The following is a 20,948-nucleotide window of genomic DNA, read 5'->3' as shown; positions in this document are numbered from 1 at the left end:
AGAGTTCCCTTTTCTTCATATCCTCACCAACATCTGTTATTTTTTATCTTTTTAATAATAACCACTCTGACTGGGGCAAGACAATATTTCATTACAGTTTTGATTCGAATTTCTCTGATGATTAGCAATGTTGACATTTTTTTCATATACCAGTTCACATTTGTATATCTCCTTTTGAGAAATGTCTATTCATGGCCTTTGCCCTCCTTTTAATTTTATTTATTTATTTATATTGCTGTTGTTTGAGTTCTTTGTATGTTCTATTCCTATTATACTGGTCCCCTGGTGGAAGAAAGTTGAAAATTTTTTTCCCATCCGATATGTTGTCTCTTCACTCTGAAGATTATTTGTTTTGTTGTGTAGAAGCTTTTCAGTTTAACAAAGTCTCATTTGCCTTTTTGTTTTTGTTTTTGTTGGCTGTGCTTTTGAGGTCTTAGTCATAAATTATTTGCCTAGACCAATGTTTAGGAGAGTTTTCCATAGGTTTTTTTCTAAAATATTTGTAGTTTGGGCCTTATGTGTGAGTCTTTAAGCCATTTTGGTTGATTTTTATATATGGTGAGAGATGTGAGTCCAGTTTCATTCTTCTGCATGTGGGTATTCAATTTTCCCAGTGCCATTTATTACAGAGGGTGTCCTTTCCCCAATGTAAGTTCTTCTCAGCTTTGTCAAAGATTACTTGGCTATAAATCTGGGGCTTTATTTCTAGAGTCTCTATTCTGTTCCATTGGTCTGTGTGTCTATTTTTATACCAGTACCATGGTGTTTTGGCTACTATAGCTTTGTAGCACAATTTGAAGTCAGATAAGGTACATCCTATTTTTGTTTAGGATTGCTTTGGCTCTTCAGACTCTTTTTTGATTCCTTCTGAATTTTAGGGTTATTTTTTCTAATTCTGTGAAAAATGACATTGGTAATTTGATTGGTATTACATTGCATATGTAGATTTGCTTTGGGTATTGTGGTCATTTTAACAATATTGATTCTTCTAATCCATGAGCATGGGATTTTTTTGTTTTTGTGATCTACAGTTTCTTTAATCTACAGTGTTTTATCGTTTTCCTTGTAGAGATGATGCCTCTCCTTGGTTAAATGTATTCCTACATTCTTATTTTATTTTAGAGATTGTAAATGGGATTGAAATCTTGATTTGGTTTTCTGCTTCAATGTTATTGGTATATAGAAATGCTCTGATTTTTGTAGATTGATTTTGCATCCTTAAACTTTACTGAAGTCATTTTTCAAGTCCAGGAATCTTTTGGAAGAGTCTTCCAGAAGGGTTTTCTAGGTATAAGATCATATCATCAATAAACATAAATAATTTGATTTCTTTTTTCTAAATTTGGATGCTTTTTATTTCTTTCTCTTGTTCGACTGCTTCAGCTAAGATTTCTAGTACTGTGCTGAATAGGAATGGTGAGAGTGAGCATCCATGTATTGTCCCAGTTCTTGAGAGGAATGATTTTACCTTTTCCCCATTCAGTATAATTTTGGCTATGGGTTTGTCATATATGGCTTTTATTATTTTGAGGTGTGTTGCTTTGATACCCAGATTGTTGATGGTTTATATCGAACCAACATCATGAATTGATGATGGATGTTATCTAATGCTCTTTCTACGTCTGTTGAAATGATCATGCTTTTTGTTTTTAATTCTGTTTATGTGGTGAATGACATTTACTGATTTTGGTATGCTGAACTATTCTTACATCCATGGAATAAACTCATTCAATCATGATGTATATCTTTTTGATGTGCTGTTGTTTTCAGTTTGCTAGGATTTTGTTGAGGACTTTTGTATCTATGTTCATCAGGGATACAGGCCTGTTTTCTTTTTTGATTGTGCCCTTGCCTAATTTTGGTGTCAGGGTGATTCTTGTTTTGTAGGTTGAATTAGGAAATAATCCCTTCCCATCAATTTTTTTAATATGTTTAGTAAGATTGGTACCATCTCTGCTTTGTACATCTAGTAAAATTTAGCTGTGAATGCATCTTGTACTGGGGTTTTTGTTGTTGGTGGAAGACTTTTTATTAATTCTTTGAAATCATTACTCATTATTGATATGTGCAAAATTTCTATTTCTTTCTGGTTAATACTTGGGAGATTGTATGTTTCCAGGAATATGTCCGTTTTCTCTAGGTTTTCTAGTTTGTATGCATAGAGATGTTCATAGTAGTCTCCAATGATCTTTTTTATTTCTCTGGTATCAGTTGTAATGTAACCTTTATTATCATTTCTGATTGTGCTTATTTGAATCTTCTCTCCTATTATCTTGCATAATCCAGCAGTCTATCAACTTTGTTATCTTTTCAAAGAACCAACTTAATTATCTCATTGATCATTTGTATTCTTTTTCTTGGTTTCAGTCTCATTTAGTTCTACTCTGATCTTTGATATTTCTTTTCTTCTGCTAGCTTTGGGTTTGTTTTGTCTTTATCTTTCTACTTCCTTGAGCTACAATGTTAATTTAATTTACAATGTTAATTTACAGTCTTTCTATCTTTTTATACAGGCATTTACAGTTATAAACTTTCCTCTTAGCACTGCTGTTGCCGTATCTCAGAGGTTTTGGTATATTGTGTCTCTACTCTCATTTGTTTCAATTTTTTTTTTTTCTGCCTTAATTTCATCACTTACCCGAAGATCATTCAGGAGCAAGTTGTTTAGTTTCCATCTAATTTATATAGTTTTAAGAGTTCCTCTTGATATTGACATCTAATTTTATTCTGCTGTGGTCTAGGAAGATACTTAGTATAATTTAGATTCTTAAAAATTTATTGGGGCTTGCTCTGTGGCCTAGCATATGGACTGTTTTTAGAAAGTTCCGTGCATAGAAGCAAAGCAGTATATTCTGTGGTTGTTGGGTGTAATGTTCTTTAAATGTCTGTTATGTCCATTTAGCCTAGAGTCCAACTTAAATCCAGAGGTTCCTTGTTCATTTTCTGCCTCAGTGATCTATCTAGTGCTGTCAATGGGGTGTTGAAGCTACCACAGTTGTTATATTGCTGTCTATCTCTTTTCTTAGGCCTAGCAGTATTTATTTTATGAATGTGGGTATTCCATTGTTGGGTACATATATATTTACGACAATTGTATTTTCTTGTTGAATAGAACTCTTTACCATTATATGATGCCCTTTACGGTCTTTTAAAACTTTTGTTGCATTACAGTCTGTTTTATATTACATGAGTATAGCTACTCATGCTCATTTTTGTTTTCCATTTGTGTGATATATCTTTTTCCACCCCTTTAGATTGAGTCAGTAAGTGTCTTTACCCATTAAGTGGGTTTATTGTAGGCAACAGATAATTGGATCTATGTTTTGTATTTTTTGTTGTTGTTGTTGTCCAATCTGCCAGTCAATACCTTTTAAGCTGAGCATTTAACCCATTACATTCAAGGCTGATACTGATATGTGAAGTTTTGTGCCTTTTGGTGCACTGCACTGTCCTTTGCCTGGGGAGCAATACTCCCATTGGGCTAGAGAACTGGGGGCCTTGCAGTACCTCTGGGTCCAGCCAGTGCTGCTTCACTGCAGCCTTCCAAGTGGACATTGGGAACGTTAGCAGGAACTCCTAGGATGTGGAGATATGGGGGCTGTTACCAAGGGCAGGATGCAGTCCTATGGCAGCAGCACTCTCAAAATGGCTCCCTGCTGCACCTGTTCAGGTGTCAGGAGTGGGGCATGGGTGATCCAGCGTGAGTTCCCTGTCTGCTGCATTGCCTTCACAGGGTCTCCAAATCACCATCCATGCTAGCGTCAGAGTTTGTGCGGGTAGTGGTGCGCTCCCACAGTTGGGATTGCAGCAGTATGTGGCAGGGATGTGGACTGCTGCAGCTCTTTTCCCACAGTTCCAAGTCCCTCTAGATTCCTGGCCAATCTCAGCCACACTAGCTACTTGTTTCCTTCTCCTTTTGTGCCTCAGGTGTTTCCTGTGAGTTCTCTGTTGGTCTTTAGTATTCTCTCCTAGATGTTCTATTCAAGGAATTGTTGTCTACTCCTAATTTTGGTCCTTCTTTGTGGAAAGGATGGATGTCTGATATCTCTAGTCAGCCATCTTGAACTGGAATCTTCTAAACTTTTATCTTTGACTATTAAGAGTAACCTCATATACTTAACTCGTCCCAGCCTTTTTGTGAGAAAAGAATTTTGCAGATCTCTTTCATTGTGTTGTAAGGAATACAGTAAGAAGGAGTGGTATTTGGCTTCCCCAATACCAAATCTGAATTAGTTATGGTTCTCCAGAGAGACAGAATCAATAGGATATGTATATATCTAGATACATAAGAGGAGATTTCTTTTTAGGGGAAATTGGTTCACAAGATTATGGTGGCTAACTAGTTCCATGACAGGCCATCTGCAAGCTGGAGACCTGAGATGTAAGTAGCATGGCTCAGTCTAAGTCCAAAGGCTTCAGAACCGGGGAAGCCAATGGTGCAATTCTCAGAGTGAGACTGGAAGCCTCAGGCCCCAGGGAGCCTCTCTTATAAGCCCTGGAGTCCAGGCTAGCAAACCTAGAGTTCTGATGACCAGGGAAACAAAAGAAAAGTCTTTCCTAGATCTCAGAGAGATACCAGTTTCCTTTTTGTATTTGTTTTCCCCTGGCCTTCTGGCTAATTGGGTGGTGCCACCAACTCTGAGGGCAGATCCTTCCTACCTAGTCCACTCAGACTCACCCTCACAGACAGACCCCAAATAATGCTGCACCAGGCTTCTAGGTTTTCTTTAACCCAGTCAAGATGACACCTGAAATGAAGTCCACAAGTCCATCCTTTGTCAACTTGGCATCCATATGCATCTCTTGAAACCATATTTATTTTTCAAATAAAGGCAAGATAATAGTTCCACCTAACATGATGCAACTAACATAATGCAACAACCCTGCATACGATGATAAATGCACTAATCCCCTCCCCAGAATTAAGCTTTCAGGATTTCAACATTTGGGATTTTCATCTTTGGGGATTGTGGTTTAGGGTATTTTAGATGTTAGAAATTTTAGGTTTTAGAAACTTTCATCATTCAGGATTTCAGCTCTAAGGATTATGGTGTTCATGATTGTGTCTTCTGGGTTTAATTCCAGACTACATTCTTATTATGTGCTGTGGCTGCCATTTATAGGGAACATTTATGTATCTCAATTATCTCAGTAACCTAAAAGAATTTGTATTATCTAGCTATATCCATCCAAGTTGAAGTAATGACTGTTGAGGAAAAGAGCCTTGGACAAAATTTCCAAAATGTGTGTGTGTGTGTGTGTGTGTGTGTGTACACACATGCTTATGAGTAAGACACATTCACTCATTTATTCAGCAAATATTTATTGAGCATCTGTGTGTGCATGTACAAAAGTACTGTTCTGGACACTGAGAGTACAGCAGTGAGCAAAATGTATTCAAGGCTAAAAGAGTTATAAGACATTATTATATCAGACTTTCACTACACATAGATTTTTAATGATTTAATGCCCCCTTACATAGACCTAGACAAATTGAGATATCTTGCAATATAAATGATCTCTTTAAATAACTATTAAAACAAATAATAAAACAATAAATTAAAAATCAATTAATGGGAAGAATTAAATCAGTGGACTGAGAACATGAAGTGAATTAGTTTCATTAATGGGGCAACAAATTTAACTCTTAGCTTCCTGGCAGCTAAGACAAAGGGAGAAAATATAGGCTCATTTAGTTCTCATTGTTGAGTAATAAAAAAGTAAGCAGACACATTCTGATTTTTTTAAAGGTATGCTTTTTTCTAGGTTTGTTATTCCAGAATAGATTTATAGCATGTATGCTTGTACTAGATAGAGTACGTAATGCAGAGATCGTATTTTTAACTATCATTTTACAAAAGATAAGCATTTTTCAAGTAGGCACTTCTTAATTGAATTCTAGAAAACAACATTAATTGTCACTCATGATAGCATTAATCATGACTCAGTCAAGGCATTTCTGTTCAGAACTGAGATGATATAATAAGTCTATTTGCGGTGCTTCCTAATGACATAGTATATGGTCTGAATGCTCATTATTACCATTCAACAATATTTCCAGCTTTCTTTCTCCTTAGAAAAATGGAGGATTATACTTTCCCCATACCCTGTAAAGTTTGGCATGTCTAAATGAAATGTGAATGAAAATGAGACATATGGCTTTAAGAGCCCTTGTACATTTTTCCATGTTCCCTGCTCCATGGAAGCTTGTATTAAGGTGAATCTTGTATCTCAATAAGTGCCTACAATAAGCACACTCCCTTGCCAACCTACACTGGACATATAAAATAAGCAAGAAATAAGCTTTTTCTAGGTTAAACCATAGAGATTAAGGGTTGTTTGTTGCCACAACATAACTATCTCATTCTGACTTATATGGTGAAAGCTTAACAATCTTTGGAAGTGTCTTATTCATAAAGTTCTTAGAGGCCATTCTGTTTGTGACATCTTTCACCTAATTTATCACCAGTTTACTGTGCATCATCTGGCAAGATAAGCTGGTTGTGCTCTTACCACAGCCTTTGGTAGCCCAGCTTCCTGAATAGGGAAGGAATTTGTTTGGTGAAGGATGTACAAGTTTCTGTGCTTGTCTGCTAAACTTTGAAACATAATCTTTAAACACAAGATATCCCAAGAAAGTTTGTCAATCAGTGGCTCCAACTCAACTTATAAGTAATTTATTTGCCCTTATAGTCTAGTGTTCTTTGTAGTTTATCAAAATGGTATGCAAATGCCTTCAAAATTTGTTGTGCAGGTTACAGAGTTTATGAGTTTACCACCTTTGATGAAATTAAGAATTTGACTTGCCATATGCTTTAGTTAGGATACAGACCCAGCTACTATGACAGAGAAACACACAAACACAAGCACTTAACAAGTTTTCAACCATATAGAAGTTCATTCTTTCTCATATGCTGGTCCAAAAGCGAGCAGTTCAGAGTTGACAAGTTGGCTCTGCCATCCGGAACATATCACTTCCGTCTCTGGATCCAGGGCAGCTGTTACAGAACTTATCTCTTAACCAGTGGAAGGAAAAGGGAGTCAGGGGCAAACAGATAAATTACTTTTATAAAAAATTCTCCTTACTTTGTGTTTAGATTCCTCAGTAGAGCTTAGGATAATATTTATATAGTTACCTATTGCTATGTGACACACCTCTCCAAAATTTAAGGGCTTAAAACAATAATGATCTCATGGCTTTGTGGGGTTGGCCGGGCAGTTCTTCTGCTGGTCTTCCTGGGCTCCATCATGTAGCTGCACTCAGTTGATGAGCTGGTAAGTGGGTCAGCTGGACCTTTCTCTCCATGTGGTCTTCATCCCAGTATTTTTCAGTTAGGTGGGCTCCAGTGTTCCAAGAGAGGAAAAGTAACTGCAAAGCCTTCTCTCATTTGCCACAACCTTTTGGTCAAAGCAAGTCACAAAGCCTGTCCAGATTCAAAAGGTGGCTAAAGAGACTTCTTTTTTTAATAGGAAGTACATAAAAGGTAGAGGATTGTATTCAGAAGGAAGTGTGATTAAGTGGGAGGTGTCGTTGTAACAGTCTGCCATGGTCTGTTTTAGCCCCAATAATTCATATCTTTTCCACCTGAAAAATGCATTCGCTCTCCTCCCAAGGCTCCCCAATTCTCATCCCATCACAGCACCAGACACCAGTCCCTGCTTGTATTATCTCCATCAGATTGGGATGTGGATGTGGGTCCTTGGGTACAGGGATGTGGGTGCTTGATCTACAGATCTGCAAAGGCAGGCTATCTACTTTACCCATACCCAACACAAAATGGTGAGACAATGGCAGGATAAGCACAATAGACACTCCCATGAAGAAGAAGAAGAAGAAGAAGAAGGAGAAGGAGAAGGAGAAGGAGAAGGAGAAGGAGAAGGAGAAGGAGAAGGAGAAGGAGAAGAAGGAGGAGAAGGAGAAGGAGAAGGAGGAGAAGGAGAAGGAGGAGAAGGAGAAGAAGAAGGAAGAAGAAGAAGAAGGAAGAAGAAGAAGAAGGAAGAAGAAGAAGAAGGAAGAAGAAGAAGAAGGAAGAAGAAGAAGAAGAAGGAAGAAGGAGGAAGGAAGAAGAAAAGAAAGAAGGAGAAAGAAGGAGAAGAAAAGAAAGAAGAAAGAAGAAAGAAGAAAAGAAAGGAAGAAGGAAGAAGAAGAAGAGGAAGAGGAAGAAGAAGAAGAAGAAAAGAAAGAAAGAAAGAAAGAAAGAAAAGAAGAGAAGAAAGAAGGAGAAGAGAAGAAAAAGAAGAAAAGAAGGAGAAGGAGAAAGAAGAGGAGAGGAGGAGGAAGAGGAGGAGGAGGAAGAGGAAGAAGAAAGAAGAAGAAAGGAGAGGAAGAAGAGGAGGAGGAGGAAGGAAGAAGAAGAAGAAGAAGAAGAAGAAGAAGAAGAAGAAGAAGAAGGAGGAGGAGGAAGAAAGAAGAAGAAGGAGAAGAAAGAAGAAGAAGAAAAGGAGAAGGAGAAAGAAGAGGAGAGGAGGAGGAAGAGGAGGAGGAGGAAGAGGAAGAAGAAAGAAGGAAAGAAGAAGAAGAAGAAAGAAGGTGAAGAAAGAAGAAGAAGAAAAGAAGGAGAAGGAGAAAGAAGAGGAGAGGAGGAGGAAGAGGAAGAAGAAAGAAGGAGAGGAAGAAGAGGAGGAGGAGGAAGGAAGGAGGAAGAAGAAGAAGAAGAAGAAGAAAGAAGAAAGAAGAAGAAGGAGAAGAAAGAAGAAGAAGAAAAGAAGGAGAAGGAGAAGGAGAAAGAAGAGGAGAGGAGGAGGAAGAGGAGGAGGAGGAAGAGGAAGAAGAAAGAAGAAGAAAGAAGGAGAGGAAGAAGAGGAGGAGGAGGAAGGAAGGAGGAAGAGGAAGAAGAAAGAAAAGAAGAGGAGGAAGAAAGAGAAGAAGAAAGGAGAAAGAAGAAGAAGGAGAGGAAGAAGAGGAAGAAAAGAAGAAGAAGAGGAGGAAGAGAAAGAGGGAGGAGGAGGAAGAGGAGGAAGGAGAAGAAGAAGAAGAAAGAAAGAAGAGGAAGAGGAAGAAGAAAAAGCAGAAGAAGAAGGGGAGGGGGAGGAAGAAGAGAGAGGAGGAAGAAAGAAGAGGAAAGAAGACGAAGGAGAAAAGAAAAGGAAGGAATGGGAAGCGCATAGCAATTACTGGCCCACCGAAATTCCAAATGTCAGCAAGAGACTTGTTACTAGGCCTCTCTCCTCTAAAAGCCATGTCCAGGACAAGAACATTCCAATGATTAAGACAGGTCTGCTTTCTGACAGTGGTTCCTCCGTCCACTGTTCTTCTCAGCTCTTGATTGTACTCTCCAGGCTTCACCCTCTAAGAACATCTTTCTTTTTCCATAAGAACATATCTGTGTTTGCAGCTACGTAGCTATGTCATCCTGCTTCCTGCCCATCTCCAGCTGTGCAGCCTTTGTAGTCCTCACCTCCACCACTGCCTTCCTCCCACCATACTTTACAAAACTGTGGCCCAACCGCAGCCCTTCCAGATAGATCGGTGTAGTGTGCCATGAAGTTGGAGAGCATCAAAATGGCACATCAGGGCTACAATGACTAAAATATCAGGGTGCTGGAAGATACCACTATAAAAAATAAACAATACAATGAGAAGCCAAGGAATACAAATCTTTTTTGATTTCCCTGAAGCCCAATAATAAATTTACAGCTAAAGGAGGATGTAAAGGCATAAGAATGACACAGTGGGCTTTGGGGACTCAGAGGAGAAGTTTGGGAGGAAGGTGAGGGATAAATGATTGCATATTGGATACAATGTACACTGCTTGGGTGATGAGAATACCATAATAAAACCTCAGAAATCACTAAAGAACATATCCATATAACTAAAAACCACCTGCACCCAAAAAACTATTAAAATCAAAAAAATTAAATAAAATAAATACACAGCTGAATCTGCAACTGCAGTGTATTCAGTGTTGGGTGGAATAACCCAATTGGTAAAGCCACATATGAGAAGTAAGAGCAGATTGTTCATAGCATCACAAAGTGAGTCAATATTTTGAGGCTCCCAATGTATCAATGTTTTCTTAGACCTCAGCTTTTGGAAGACAAAATATGCATCATTAGAATCCAGCTTCATGGTTAATCTGGATACCATCCAGCTTGCCGGTTGACGGCATTTGTGATGAAGAGTCCTCAACTAAAGAACAGTAAATATGTTTCTACTTTACCCCAAGTAAATGAGCTGTTGTTGCTCCTTCTGCAATATGTTAAACTCAGATATCTCCAAATGCGGTTTTGGGAAGCTGAGAATTCTAAGTGTTAAAATTATTAAAATTTGAAGCTATTTTTCCATAAGGCACATTAGCTTATAATAGTCACAAGATAATTGCTCTTTCAGAAATAAGTCTAAGCTGATTTTCTCAAAGGAGCAGTTTGTGCTCATATTAATTCACTGGGCTCTTGCCTACAGAGAACACATTGGTGATGGTGAATATATGTTGGTAAACCTCTCATAGCTCTTGGACACATCCCCATCCAGGCAGTATGCTTTGTAGCCTGCTTTAGGTACCCTATGTAGAGTGCAAAAAGTGGGTATCTCTGGGCAGGACTAGAAAAAGTTGCTTAGTATTCTGCAGAATACCCTGCATCTCTGCACGGGACAATCAGAAACCATCCTAGTTTGAGAGGCAGATGCAACGTGGCATTGAATTGTGTAGTGATAGAAGGGTGAAGTGTAGACGTCAGTTCTCCTGGTCACACAGGCATCCTCCAAACAAAAATGAAAATTGGGGAAGGAAACAAAGAGAAAGAATGATATCTTCTACTTCTTTTTCCTTATCTTGGACATGCAAAACAAAAGGGGATGCTTTTTGAATAGAATAGTCCAACTACACTATGATGTAGTTTTGTTTTGTTTTTTTGAGACAGAGCCTAACTCTGTCACCAAGACTGGAGTGCAGTGGTGTGATCTCGGCTCACTGCAACCTCCACTTCCCAGGTTCAAGTAATTCTCCTGCCTCAGCCTCCCAGGTAGCTGGGATTACAGGTGTGAACCACCGTGCCCAGCTAATTTTTATATTTTTAGTAGAGGTGGGGTTTCACCATATTGACCAGGCTGGTCTTGAACTCATAACCTCAAGTGATCCACCCACCTCAGTCTCCCAAAGCACTGGGATTACAGGCATGAGCCACTGCACCTGGCCTAGGATCTATTCTAATAAAATTATATAAGATTAAACTCTTTCTGTCAATCATTACTTACTCTAAATTATTTCTAGATCTTCCTGTCAAGACCTCCATTATATGCTCTTCTCTATGTCCTTCTTAATGGTTGTTGGAGTTGCACAGATGCATTTATTTGTGTGGGTGCTTGATTAAATGTGTCTTCTTACACAGTTGTGGGCTATGTGAAGGCAGGAACCTTGTCTGGGTTTTGTTCCCCATGATACTCCTAGCATTAAAGCTGTGCCTAGCATGCTGTAAATGCTTTCTAAATGTTAATTGAATGAAGGGATGCTGAATAAGGAATAAAGACCAAGCAATAGGTGATTAGCTCTAAAATGAAGACACCTTTCTTTTTCACATTTTTCCAAAATATATCCAGTGCTTTCTAACAAGAAATCATTGTTCTGAATTGTACTGTGTCTCCTTGGTAAGACAAGAATAGAACATGTGCACAAATACATTAGTAGTAAGAATTGCAAGGCTATATCTCCTCTACTTTAAAAGTATAGAATCGAGACATACTTACTAACTTTAGCCTGCTTGTTTTCTTCCTTTTTCTAATGGTTGACAAATGCTGGTGTCCATTAATTCCATTTACTCCCTTCAAGAGGACAAATACCTTCAGAGGCTGAATAATGTTACAGCTCTAAGGGAAGGAATTTTCCCAAGGTCCATGACACTAAGACAGTGGTACTTTTTTTTTTTTTTCTGCTTTTGCTTTGTTTTTCTAAACTTCTTTAATACTTTTTACCTTAAAAAGAATAAGAACAATATGTTTTAAATTAGCTCCAAAGGAAATACATTTGTATGTTCACCATCCTCTTACACTGAAACTGGGGCTTGGGGCTTACATTAATAGGCGATTATCTCTGAACATTTTTTTTTTTTGAGACTGAGTTTCACTCTTGTTGCCCAGGCTGGCATGCAATGGCGCAATCTCGGCTCACTGCAACCTCTGCTTCCTGGGTTCAAGCGATTCTCCTGCCTCAGCCTGCTGAGTAGCTGGGACTACAGGCGTGTGCCACCATGCCCAGCTAATTTTGTATTTTTAGTAGAGACAGGGCTTCTCCATGTTGATCAGGCTGGTCTCGAACTCTCGACCTCTGATGATCTGCCCACCTTGGCCTCCCAAAGTACTGGGATTACAGGCATGAGCCACCGTGCCTGGCATCTCTAAACATTTTTAAACCTAATAAACAACACTATTGGTTACATTTTATAAAGTTGCCATGAGTAGGTAATTCAAAATAATGAAGGCGGGGAAAGAGCCAGGGTTATGGTTCAGTGCTGCCAAATTTCCAAAGCCACTTGAAGAGCCGAAAAGAAATCCACTCTGATCTTGCCATGTTATCGTCACAATAAGAGAGGGAAGAGGGAACCATCTTTATCTACAGTTGTTCTTAACAATCCTCATTAATCTTTAAGATTCTTTATCCTTGTGTACTAAGAAGCTGGATTAACTCAAAAGCCTATAAATATTGGCAGCAAAATAAATTGGAATGTAGATATGCTAATACATCTTCATCCTTGAGTATAGTGGAACTGAGAAGGAAGAGGTATTTCCCTGGTATGAAATTACAGGGGTGTGTGTGTGTGTTTCCATATGTTGGAAAAGAAATGTATTTAAAAATTGGAAAGCAGTTGGGACAAATTTTAGTTTGGCAACTTCAAAACTATTGTTCTGGGGGATAAAGAACTGGGCAGTAGCCCAGCACACTAGTGTTCCAGGGCTTTGAAGCACTGGGACTATGTACTTCTTCTGTTCATTGGCAGTTACAACTGTTGTTCATGATTTGAAGATGAGAGATGAGGAAAGGAGGGAAGGCGCAGGTGAATAGAGCTGTCAGCACAGACTTAACTCTTCCCCACCTGAAGCATGTCAACAGCAATAGCCAGAGTTCCCTTATCTGTCCTGAGAAAGATTGTTTCAAACATTCCCAAACAGCCTCTTCTGCAGATATCCATACAATGAGCATGATAGAAGGGTGAAATATTAATTAAAATAGTGGAATATCTTTCTGGATGTTATTACTAAAAGAGCAGAAGGTGAGAAAATATTCAAATATTTATGCCAAAAAAGAAATTGGATAGGCACAGTGGCTCACACCACTGTAATCCCAGTACTTTGGAAGGCTGAGGTGGGCAGATTTATAAAGCCAGGAGTTTGAGACCAGCCTGGGCAACATGGTGAAACCTCATCTCTACTAAAAATACAAAAATTAGTTGGGCGTGGTGGTGTATGCCTGTAATCCCAGCTACTCAGGAAGCTGAAGCAGGAGAATCTCTTGAACCTGGAAGGCAGAGATTGCAATGAGCCAAGATCATACTACTGCACTCCAGCCTGGGCAACAGAGCAAGATGCTATCTCAAAATAATAATAATAAAATAAATTTTGAGAAAGATCCAAGAGAGACACCTTATGAAGGTTAAGTGTGCAGTCCACCAGACATGACTTTCAAATAAATATTAAGTCTCTGTGGAGTTTTTCTGAATTTTTCTGTATTCCAATACTTTGATGTGATATGTTGGTACAAGAAACAGGTGTGTTGTTTTTCCCAACAGCAAGACCAGATTCCGATGGATCCAGGAGAGCAGCTCACAGAAAAACGTGCCTCCATTTGGTTTAGATGGAGTGTACATATCCGAGCCTTGTCCCAGTTACTGCAGTGGCCATGGGGACTGCATTTCAGGAGTGTGTTTCTGTGACCTGGGGTATACTGGTAAGGCTGAATACATGTGTCTGAGGGCTTGCTTGTAAAATAGTTATCTCTAGTTGCTGTGTTTTATGTTATACTCCCAAAGAAATAAATTCTGAATTTATTCTAAGTCTAGGAATTGTAGGAATTCGCATCCCAGGAACATGAGGTACTAGGATATTTGTCATTTTGAGCTGCCCAAAAAAGAAAACATGCTAATACAAACTTCATTTCCTAAAGAGGATTTGTTTATTATTAATAACATTAATAATTATTATTGCTTGAGGTCCTACTTCATGCCAGCCATTGAGGTTCTTTATATTTCATCCCATTTAATTCAAACAATAACTGTCATAGTACTGTAAACTCTATTTATATTTAAGGAAACTGAGGCACAGAGAGGTTTAGTAACTCTCCCGAGATCGTTCAGCTGGGAGTTGCTGGAGCTGAGCCTCAAACCCTGGCAGTCATTCTCCAAAACCCAAACCCAACCTCTTAACCACATGCTACATGGCCTCTGTGAGCTCTCTCCATTGCTATCTATAAGAAACGTAATTTTATACATTTATAATAAAAATGCATCTTATGAAATGATAAACCAAGTCTGCCAAAAGAGTACTTTGCAAGAAAAGTATCTCTGACCACAGTGACCTTTGGATGTTGCTACAAGCAAAATTGAAAAGAGCTGATATTAAAGAATAACATTGGAGAAAATATTATAAGCTTCAAAAAAATTTTTCTTAATTTTTCCTGGAGACAACTTCAAAAGGCTTCTTCCCAGCTTTTTAGAACTCCAGCCTTCATCTGGCACATGACCAAAGACAAACATATGTTGTTGCAGGCTTTCTATGGAGAGTGCTGTCACTCACAGTTTCAGGGATTTTTTTCATTTGAAACTGACTGCCCTTACTGATCCTAGAAGGACAACAAATGAGCAAATTTTATTGTGGATGAAATCTATTTCTCAGTTTACACAAATCCTCAGTAGCAAGAATTATCAATAGGTATGGTTCCAGTGTCTTCCCAATATATGTCTCTATCAAAAAATAAAAACTTATGGAGGCAGAATAGTGTTTTTGATGATGGTAATGATTGCTGTCTTTCAGGCTAACAGTTGTGAGATACAAATTTTCGTGTAGCCTCTCTCCCTAATATTAATCCACATGGACATTCTTCCTTTGCCTGTGTGTTGAATAGACCTTCTTATGTTTAGTGATTCCAACAAAGCATCTCTCCTATGTATGTCTTTTTCTGAAGCTGCACAAGGAACATGTGTGTCAAATGTCCCCAATCACAATGAGATGTTCGACAGGTTTGAGGGGAAGCTCAGCCCTCTGTGGTACAAGATAACAGGTGGCCAGGTTGGAACTGGCTGTGGAACACTTAACGATGGCAAATCTCTCTACTTCAATGGCCCTGGGAAAAGGGAAGCCAGGACGGTCCCTCTGGACACCAGGAACATCAGGTAAAAAGTGATTACTGGTACACTTTTTCACAAACATATTATTTACCACACGATGTGGTCTAAACTAACATTCTGCTCTGTTATTGAGAATTTATGCAATAATGTTTCAGTATATGGATTCTGATGTGTAAAAATGAAGATAACTTTTGCTTTGGAATAAAATAGGTGGTTTCCACAAAACCATGCTGCAATTCATGAATCCTTGCGTAGTCATCACCAAGGCCTGTGCATCTAGGGTATGCCAGCTTGGTTTTCTAAAATTTGATGTTATTATGAAAGCCATTTGGTATTATTCTTAGAGTGTGACATGTGAAACAAAGATTTTTCCAACCTTAAATTCTATGTCCAAAAATGATGCGTCCTCATTTATCTGATTTGTATTCACTTATTGAAAACGGTCCCCCAGAAATTTTAAATGCCTACACTGACACCTACTGGTAAAATCAAGAACTGGTTGGTTTTTAAGGTCAAATGAAATGACAGCACACCTGAAATAATAGCACAGTGCTTTTTAAAAGAGCAGTTAAATTATTTGAAAAGTAGAAGAAAGAAAATAGAAAAAAATTGTTTAAAATTTTTAGACCTCCTCACAAAATCTTGGGTCCTGTGTCATATACTTTCTGCCTTCAATGTCCTTCCCTTTCCATCTGCATTGTTCTCTCAGAGGTGTGCCTGTCAAGCAGGTACTGTCCGTCAGTTGCTATGGACTGAGGCATAATTTACATCACACTGACTGAAGGCCCGCTGTGAAAAATTTATCCAAGTGAGTCTAAATTAGCAACAGACAGGTAATTATCTGACTCTAAACAAATATGGTATTCAACTTCTTAAATTAGATTTTTCCTTATCTTGGCTGGATGTGGTGGCTTACACCTGTAATCCCAGCACTTTGGGAGGCTGAGGCAAGTGGATCACTTGAGGTCAGGAGTTTGAGACCAGCCTGGCCAACGTGGCGAAACCCTGTCTCTACTAAAACTACAAAAATTAGCCGGGTGTGGTGGTGCACCCATGTAGTTTCAGCTACTCAGGAAGCTGAGGCAGGAGGATGGCTTGGGCCCAGGAGGCAGAGGTTGAAGTGAGTCAAGATTGCACCACTGCACTCCAGCCTGGGTGACAGAGCAAAAGTCTGTCTCAAATAAAAAATCATCATCTTGAGCTTCCAAGGATAGTGTTAACTAGATTTAAGGAATTTCCATTTTAGTAATTCCATTAAATTATCTCAGACTGTCATGATGAAGTTATGTTAAACTGTTTCCTTTTGTTTAGATCATTATTACAGAATAAAATGAATAATCATATGAACGTTTTCTAAATGGTTACAGAATTAACTTACTATAATTTATGTAGTTTCTGCTTGTCATATCCCCTTTGAGTTTGAAAGTAGTACTTAATAATTATAGGAGTTTTTTCCTAACGTGTCAAAGCACAAAATGATAAAACTCTTCTGAACTCGGTTATTTGTAAGTAAACTAAAGTTTTTATTCCCCAGACTCGTTCAATTTTATATACAAATTGGAAGCAAAACTTCAGGCATTACCTGCATCAAACCAAGAGCTAGAAATGAAGGTAAGCTGCTGTATTTCCCATGGAAATTACAGTTACTCCTGGCAGATTAGTGCTTTTTATTTAAGAGATTAGGAAATGTAAAAACGGTCTATAAAAGTTTTTATACTGCTTCAGCAAATAGATGACTTGGATAATTACTAGACTGAAAGTACTGAGATATTCAGAAAAAGTCATTAATGCTTTCAGTTAGTGATAACATGGCCAAGAAAGTGGAGAGCTGATGAGCTCAGCTGTTGGTAGCTCTGTTGACTAATAGGTACAGTTTAAGGAAGTGACATTTGATACATTAAAATTTAAAGGAAATTTTTGTGCATAATTCTTCTGAAAATTACAAATCCATACCCTTATTTGTGTATGACCTATAAAAACAAATCCAGAACAAAATAGAATAGAAAGTGTCTGCATATCATACAATAGATAGGAGTCTTTGCTCTGTATTGAACTTCTATTTACAAGCTCTATTTTCTGCCCTGTGATGCAAATCTCCCCCAGGATCCTTTTAGTAATGAGCAACTTTTTCTCAACTAGTCTTGAGCCACTTTCTCAAACTCAGTGCTGGCCATGTAATTCACATCCCGCAGGCATTTCTTAGCCTTTTATTGAAAACTGGTTGTTAAAATGTAAATCTGCTTAAATCCTTGAACAAATCTCTTCCAGTGATGAAAGTAGAGATTCTTTACTTACTCAAGCTGAAGCATCAATTTACATATTTGGAATTAAAATCAAAATTATGCTATTTTTAGTAAGACTGGGCAGAATGCAAACGGAGTTGCAGTTTAAAAAGAGCACTGTTTCACATGCCTCAAGCACTCGGTAGATGAGTTAAAGGGCCTGGTTTATTCCAATGTACTGTCATGACTAACAGGACTCGGCAAGTAATAGGAGATATGTTTCCTTTTCTTGCGTTCTTCTGCCCTCTCATTCTTATCTGGGAGGCTCTCTCTTTTTGTCCTTTGGAATTGAGGCCCTCATCTCGGCAGACCTTGTTACTGCCTGAAGGTATATTTGACACTCCTTAAAAAGCTAATCAGGAGGAAGGCAGAAACCAAATGAAGTATGTACCTCCTGAGCCATGTTTCTTATAATTTAATGTGCACCAGAATCATTTGGGAGCCTTGTTAAAATGCAAATTTAGATTTAGTAGGATTGGAGTGGTATGCTACCTAACAAATTATCCCAAAACTAAGTAGCTTAAGACATCAAATATTTGTAGTCTTACAGTTTCTGTTAGTCAGGAATTTGGAGCAGCTTAGCAAAATGGTTCTGGCTCAGAGTCTCTTGTGAGGTTGCAGTCAAGACAAAAGGCAGGAGGGGTGCAGTCACTGGAAGACTTAGCCAGGGCTAGGTGATCTGCTTCCAAGGTGGCTCACTTACATGGCTGTTGGCAAAAGGCTTCAGTTCTTCTCTGCCTGTTGGCAAGAGGTTTCAGTTTCCACTCTGTAGACCTGCCCATAGACTGCTTGAATGTCTCATTATTAATATTATTATCATTAAATGTAGGCTGGCTTTCCCCAGAGCTAGGGATCTAAGAGGCAGCAAGGAATAAATGGCAATGCCTTTTATGACTTTGTTTCCAAAGTTACACACCATTACTTCTACCATATTCTATTCATTAGAAGCAAGCTACTAAGACTATCCGCACTCAAAGGGAAGATAATTAAGCTCCACTTTTTGAAGGGAGGAGCGTCAAAGAATGTGTGGACATATTTTTTAAACCATCGCAGGTTATAAAACCTGTTCCAAGGTGGTGCAGGTGCTGGTCTCGGACCATACTTTGAGTTAAAGGCACTAGAAAGGAATCACCAGTTAGAGTTTATCTCATGATGCTTCATTTCTAGTATTATCTACCTTCCGATTAGGTTACCCCCAAATCACTAAATGACCTCCATCTCAGTCTGTCTCTCTCTCTGTCTCTCATCTTATTAAATGTAAACCATATTAATACTAATTAGTAGCCACAAGGAAACCTGAATTTTTTTATTGCATTTTAGGTTTGGCGGTACATGTGAAGAACATACAAGATTGCTGCATAGGTACACACATGGCAGTATGATTTGCTGCCCTCCTCCCCATCACCTACATCTGGGGTTTCTCCCTAAGCTATCTCTCCCCAACTCCCCACACCCCACTGTGTCTCCCCTATATCCCCCCGACAGAGACCAGTGTGTAGTGCTCCCCTCCCTGTGTCCACATGTTCTCATTGTTCAACACCCGCCTATGAGTGAGAACATGCAGTGTTTGATTTTCTGTTCTTGTGTCAGTTTGCTGAGAATGATGGTTTCCTGGTACATCCATGTCCCTATAAATGACACAAATTCATCATTTTTGACAGCTGCATAATATTCCATGGTGTATATGTGCCACATTTTCCCTGTCCAGTCTATCATCAATGGGCATGTGGGTTGTTTCCAGGTCTTTGATATTGTAAACAGTGCTGCAATGAACATTCGTGTGCATGTGTCCTTATAATAGAACAATTTGTAATCCTTTGGATATATACCCAGTAATGGGATTGCTGGGTCAAATGGAATTTCTATTTCTAGATCCTTGAGGAATCGCCACACTGTCTTCCACGATGGTTGAACTAATTTACACTCCCACCAACAGTGTAAAAGTGTTCCTATTTCTCCATATCCTCTCCAGCATCTGTTGTCTCCAGATTTTTTAATGATCGCCATTCTAACTGGCGTGAGATGGTATCTCAATGTAGTTTTGATTTGCATTTCTCTGATGACCAGTGATGACGAGCATCTTTTCATATGTTTGTTGGCCTCATGTATGTCTTCTTTTGTAAAGTGTCTGTTCATATCCTTTGCCCACTTTTGAATGGGCTTGTTTTTTTTTTTTCTAGTAAATCTGTTTTAGTTCTTTGTGAAAACCTGAATTTTGAAGTGTCTGCACACTCAGACATCCAACAGCACACTAAAAAGCACATAGGATGTATCTTGAGCAACATCAGAGGCTGGAGACTAGAGCTTATGCCACACATTCCTCAACTTGACTAGAATAAAGACAAGATACAGCCTCGCTCCCATTTTCTTCATGAACTTTGGTGTGACTGTCCCTTTCCCAACATGGGGGTCTCACCTTAGTCAACAGAAGCTCTGACCCTCATCCCTATACCTGTCTACAGCATGCTATCTCCTCAAAGAGTTCTGTTTTTTTGAACATATTTTCATCTTCTTATTTTGTCTGATGAGTTCTTTTATTGTAAATACAGTAGGTTTGATTCTCTTGAGATTTCTAATTTCAGAATATTTGTCATTTTTACTCCTGGCATCACCCTTTGTCAGATGTAGTGACAATAATTCCATGTGCAATTAATTAGCCATAAACAGCGTTCTTTTAGCACTGCACTTTATTGTAATATTTTTAAAACTAAAATAATTCTGCAACATGATAAAAGGTTGAGAAGTTCTAGTTAGTGAAGAATAGGGAAATAAAAAGGTTGTGTATTCCAAAAATGATTTATAATTTTCCAAAAGAGTTAGAATTTACCAGGTACAATGGCTCATGCCTTTAATCCCAGTACTTTGGGAGGCTGAGGCAGGCAGATTGCTTGAGCTGAGAAGTTTGAGACCAGCCTGAGCCACTGTTTACAATAGCAAAGACCTGAAACCAACCCAAATACCCATCGATGATAGACTGGACAAGGAAAATGTGGCACATATACACTATGGAATACTATGCAGCCATAAAAAATGATGAGTTTGTTTCCTTTATAGGGACATGGATGAATCTGGAAACCATCATTCTCAGCAAACTGATACAAGAACAAAAAAACAAACACTACATGTTCTCACTCATAGGCAGGTGTTGAACAATGAGAACACATGGATACAGGGAGGGGAGCATCACACACTGAGGTCTGCTGGGGGGACTAGGAATAGGCAGTGGGGGGTGGGGAGGTTGGGGAGGGATAACATAGGAAGAAATGCCAGATGTGGGTGACAGCGGGATAGAGGCAGCAAACCACATTGCCGTGTATGTACCTATGCAACAATCCTGCAAGTTCTGCACATGTACCCCAGAACCTAAAGTGTAATAAAATATATATATATAAA

The 20,948-nt window shown here is 38.7% G+C and overlaps 1 protein-coding gene across 1 annotated transcript in view; it reads left to right on the top strand.

The window, feature by feature from the left end:
* The window catches only part of RELN (reelin), a 288,489-nt gene that overhangs the window by 170,318 nt on the left and 97,223 nt on the right, over positions 1–20,948 (top strand). The window contains exons 25-27 of the mRNA XM_017523146.1: positions 13,720–13,877; positions 15,111–15,318; positions 16,808–16,884. Coding sequence (XP_017378635.1) covers positions 13,720–13,877; positions 15,111–15,318; positions 16,808–16,884 — 443 coding nt within the window. The remainder of the gene's footprint in view (positions 1–13,719; positions 13,878–15,110; positions 15,319–16,807; positions 16,885–20,948) is intronic.

This window comes from Cebus imitator, unplaced genomic scaffold (genome assembly GCF_001604975.1).
Source record: "Cebus imitator isolate Cc_AM_T3 unplaced genomic scaffold, Cebus_imitator-1.0 Scaffold26, whole genome shotgun sequence".
In the NCBI taxonomy this organism is placed as follows: Eukaryota; Metazoa; Chordata; class Mammalia; order Primates; family Cebidae; genus Cebus; species Cebus imitator.
The sequence above is the reverse complement of the archived record's forward strand: the minus strand, read 5'-3'. Positions and strand labels throughout refer to the sequence as shown.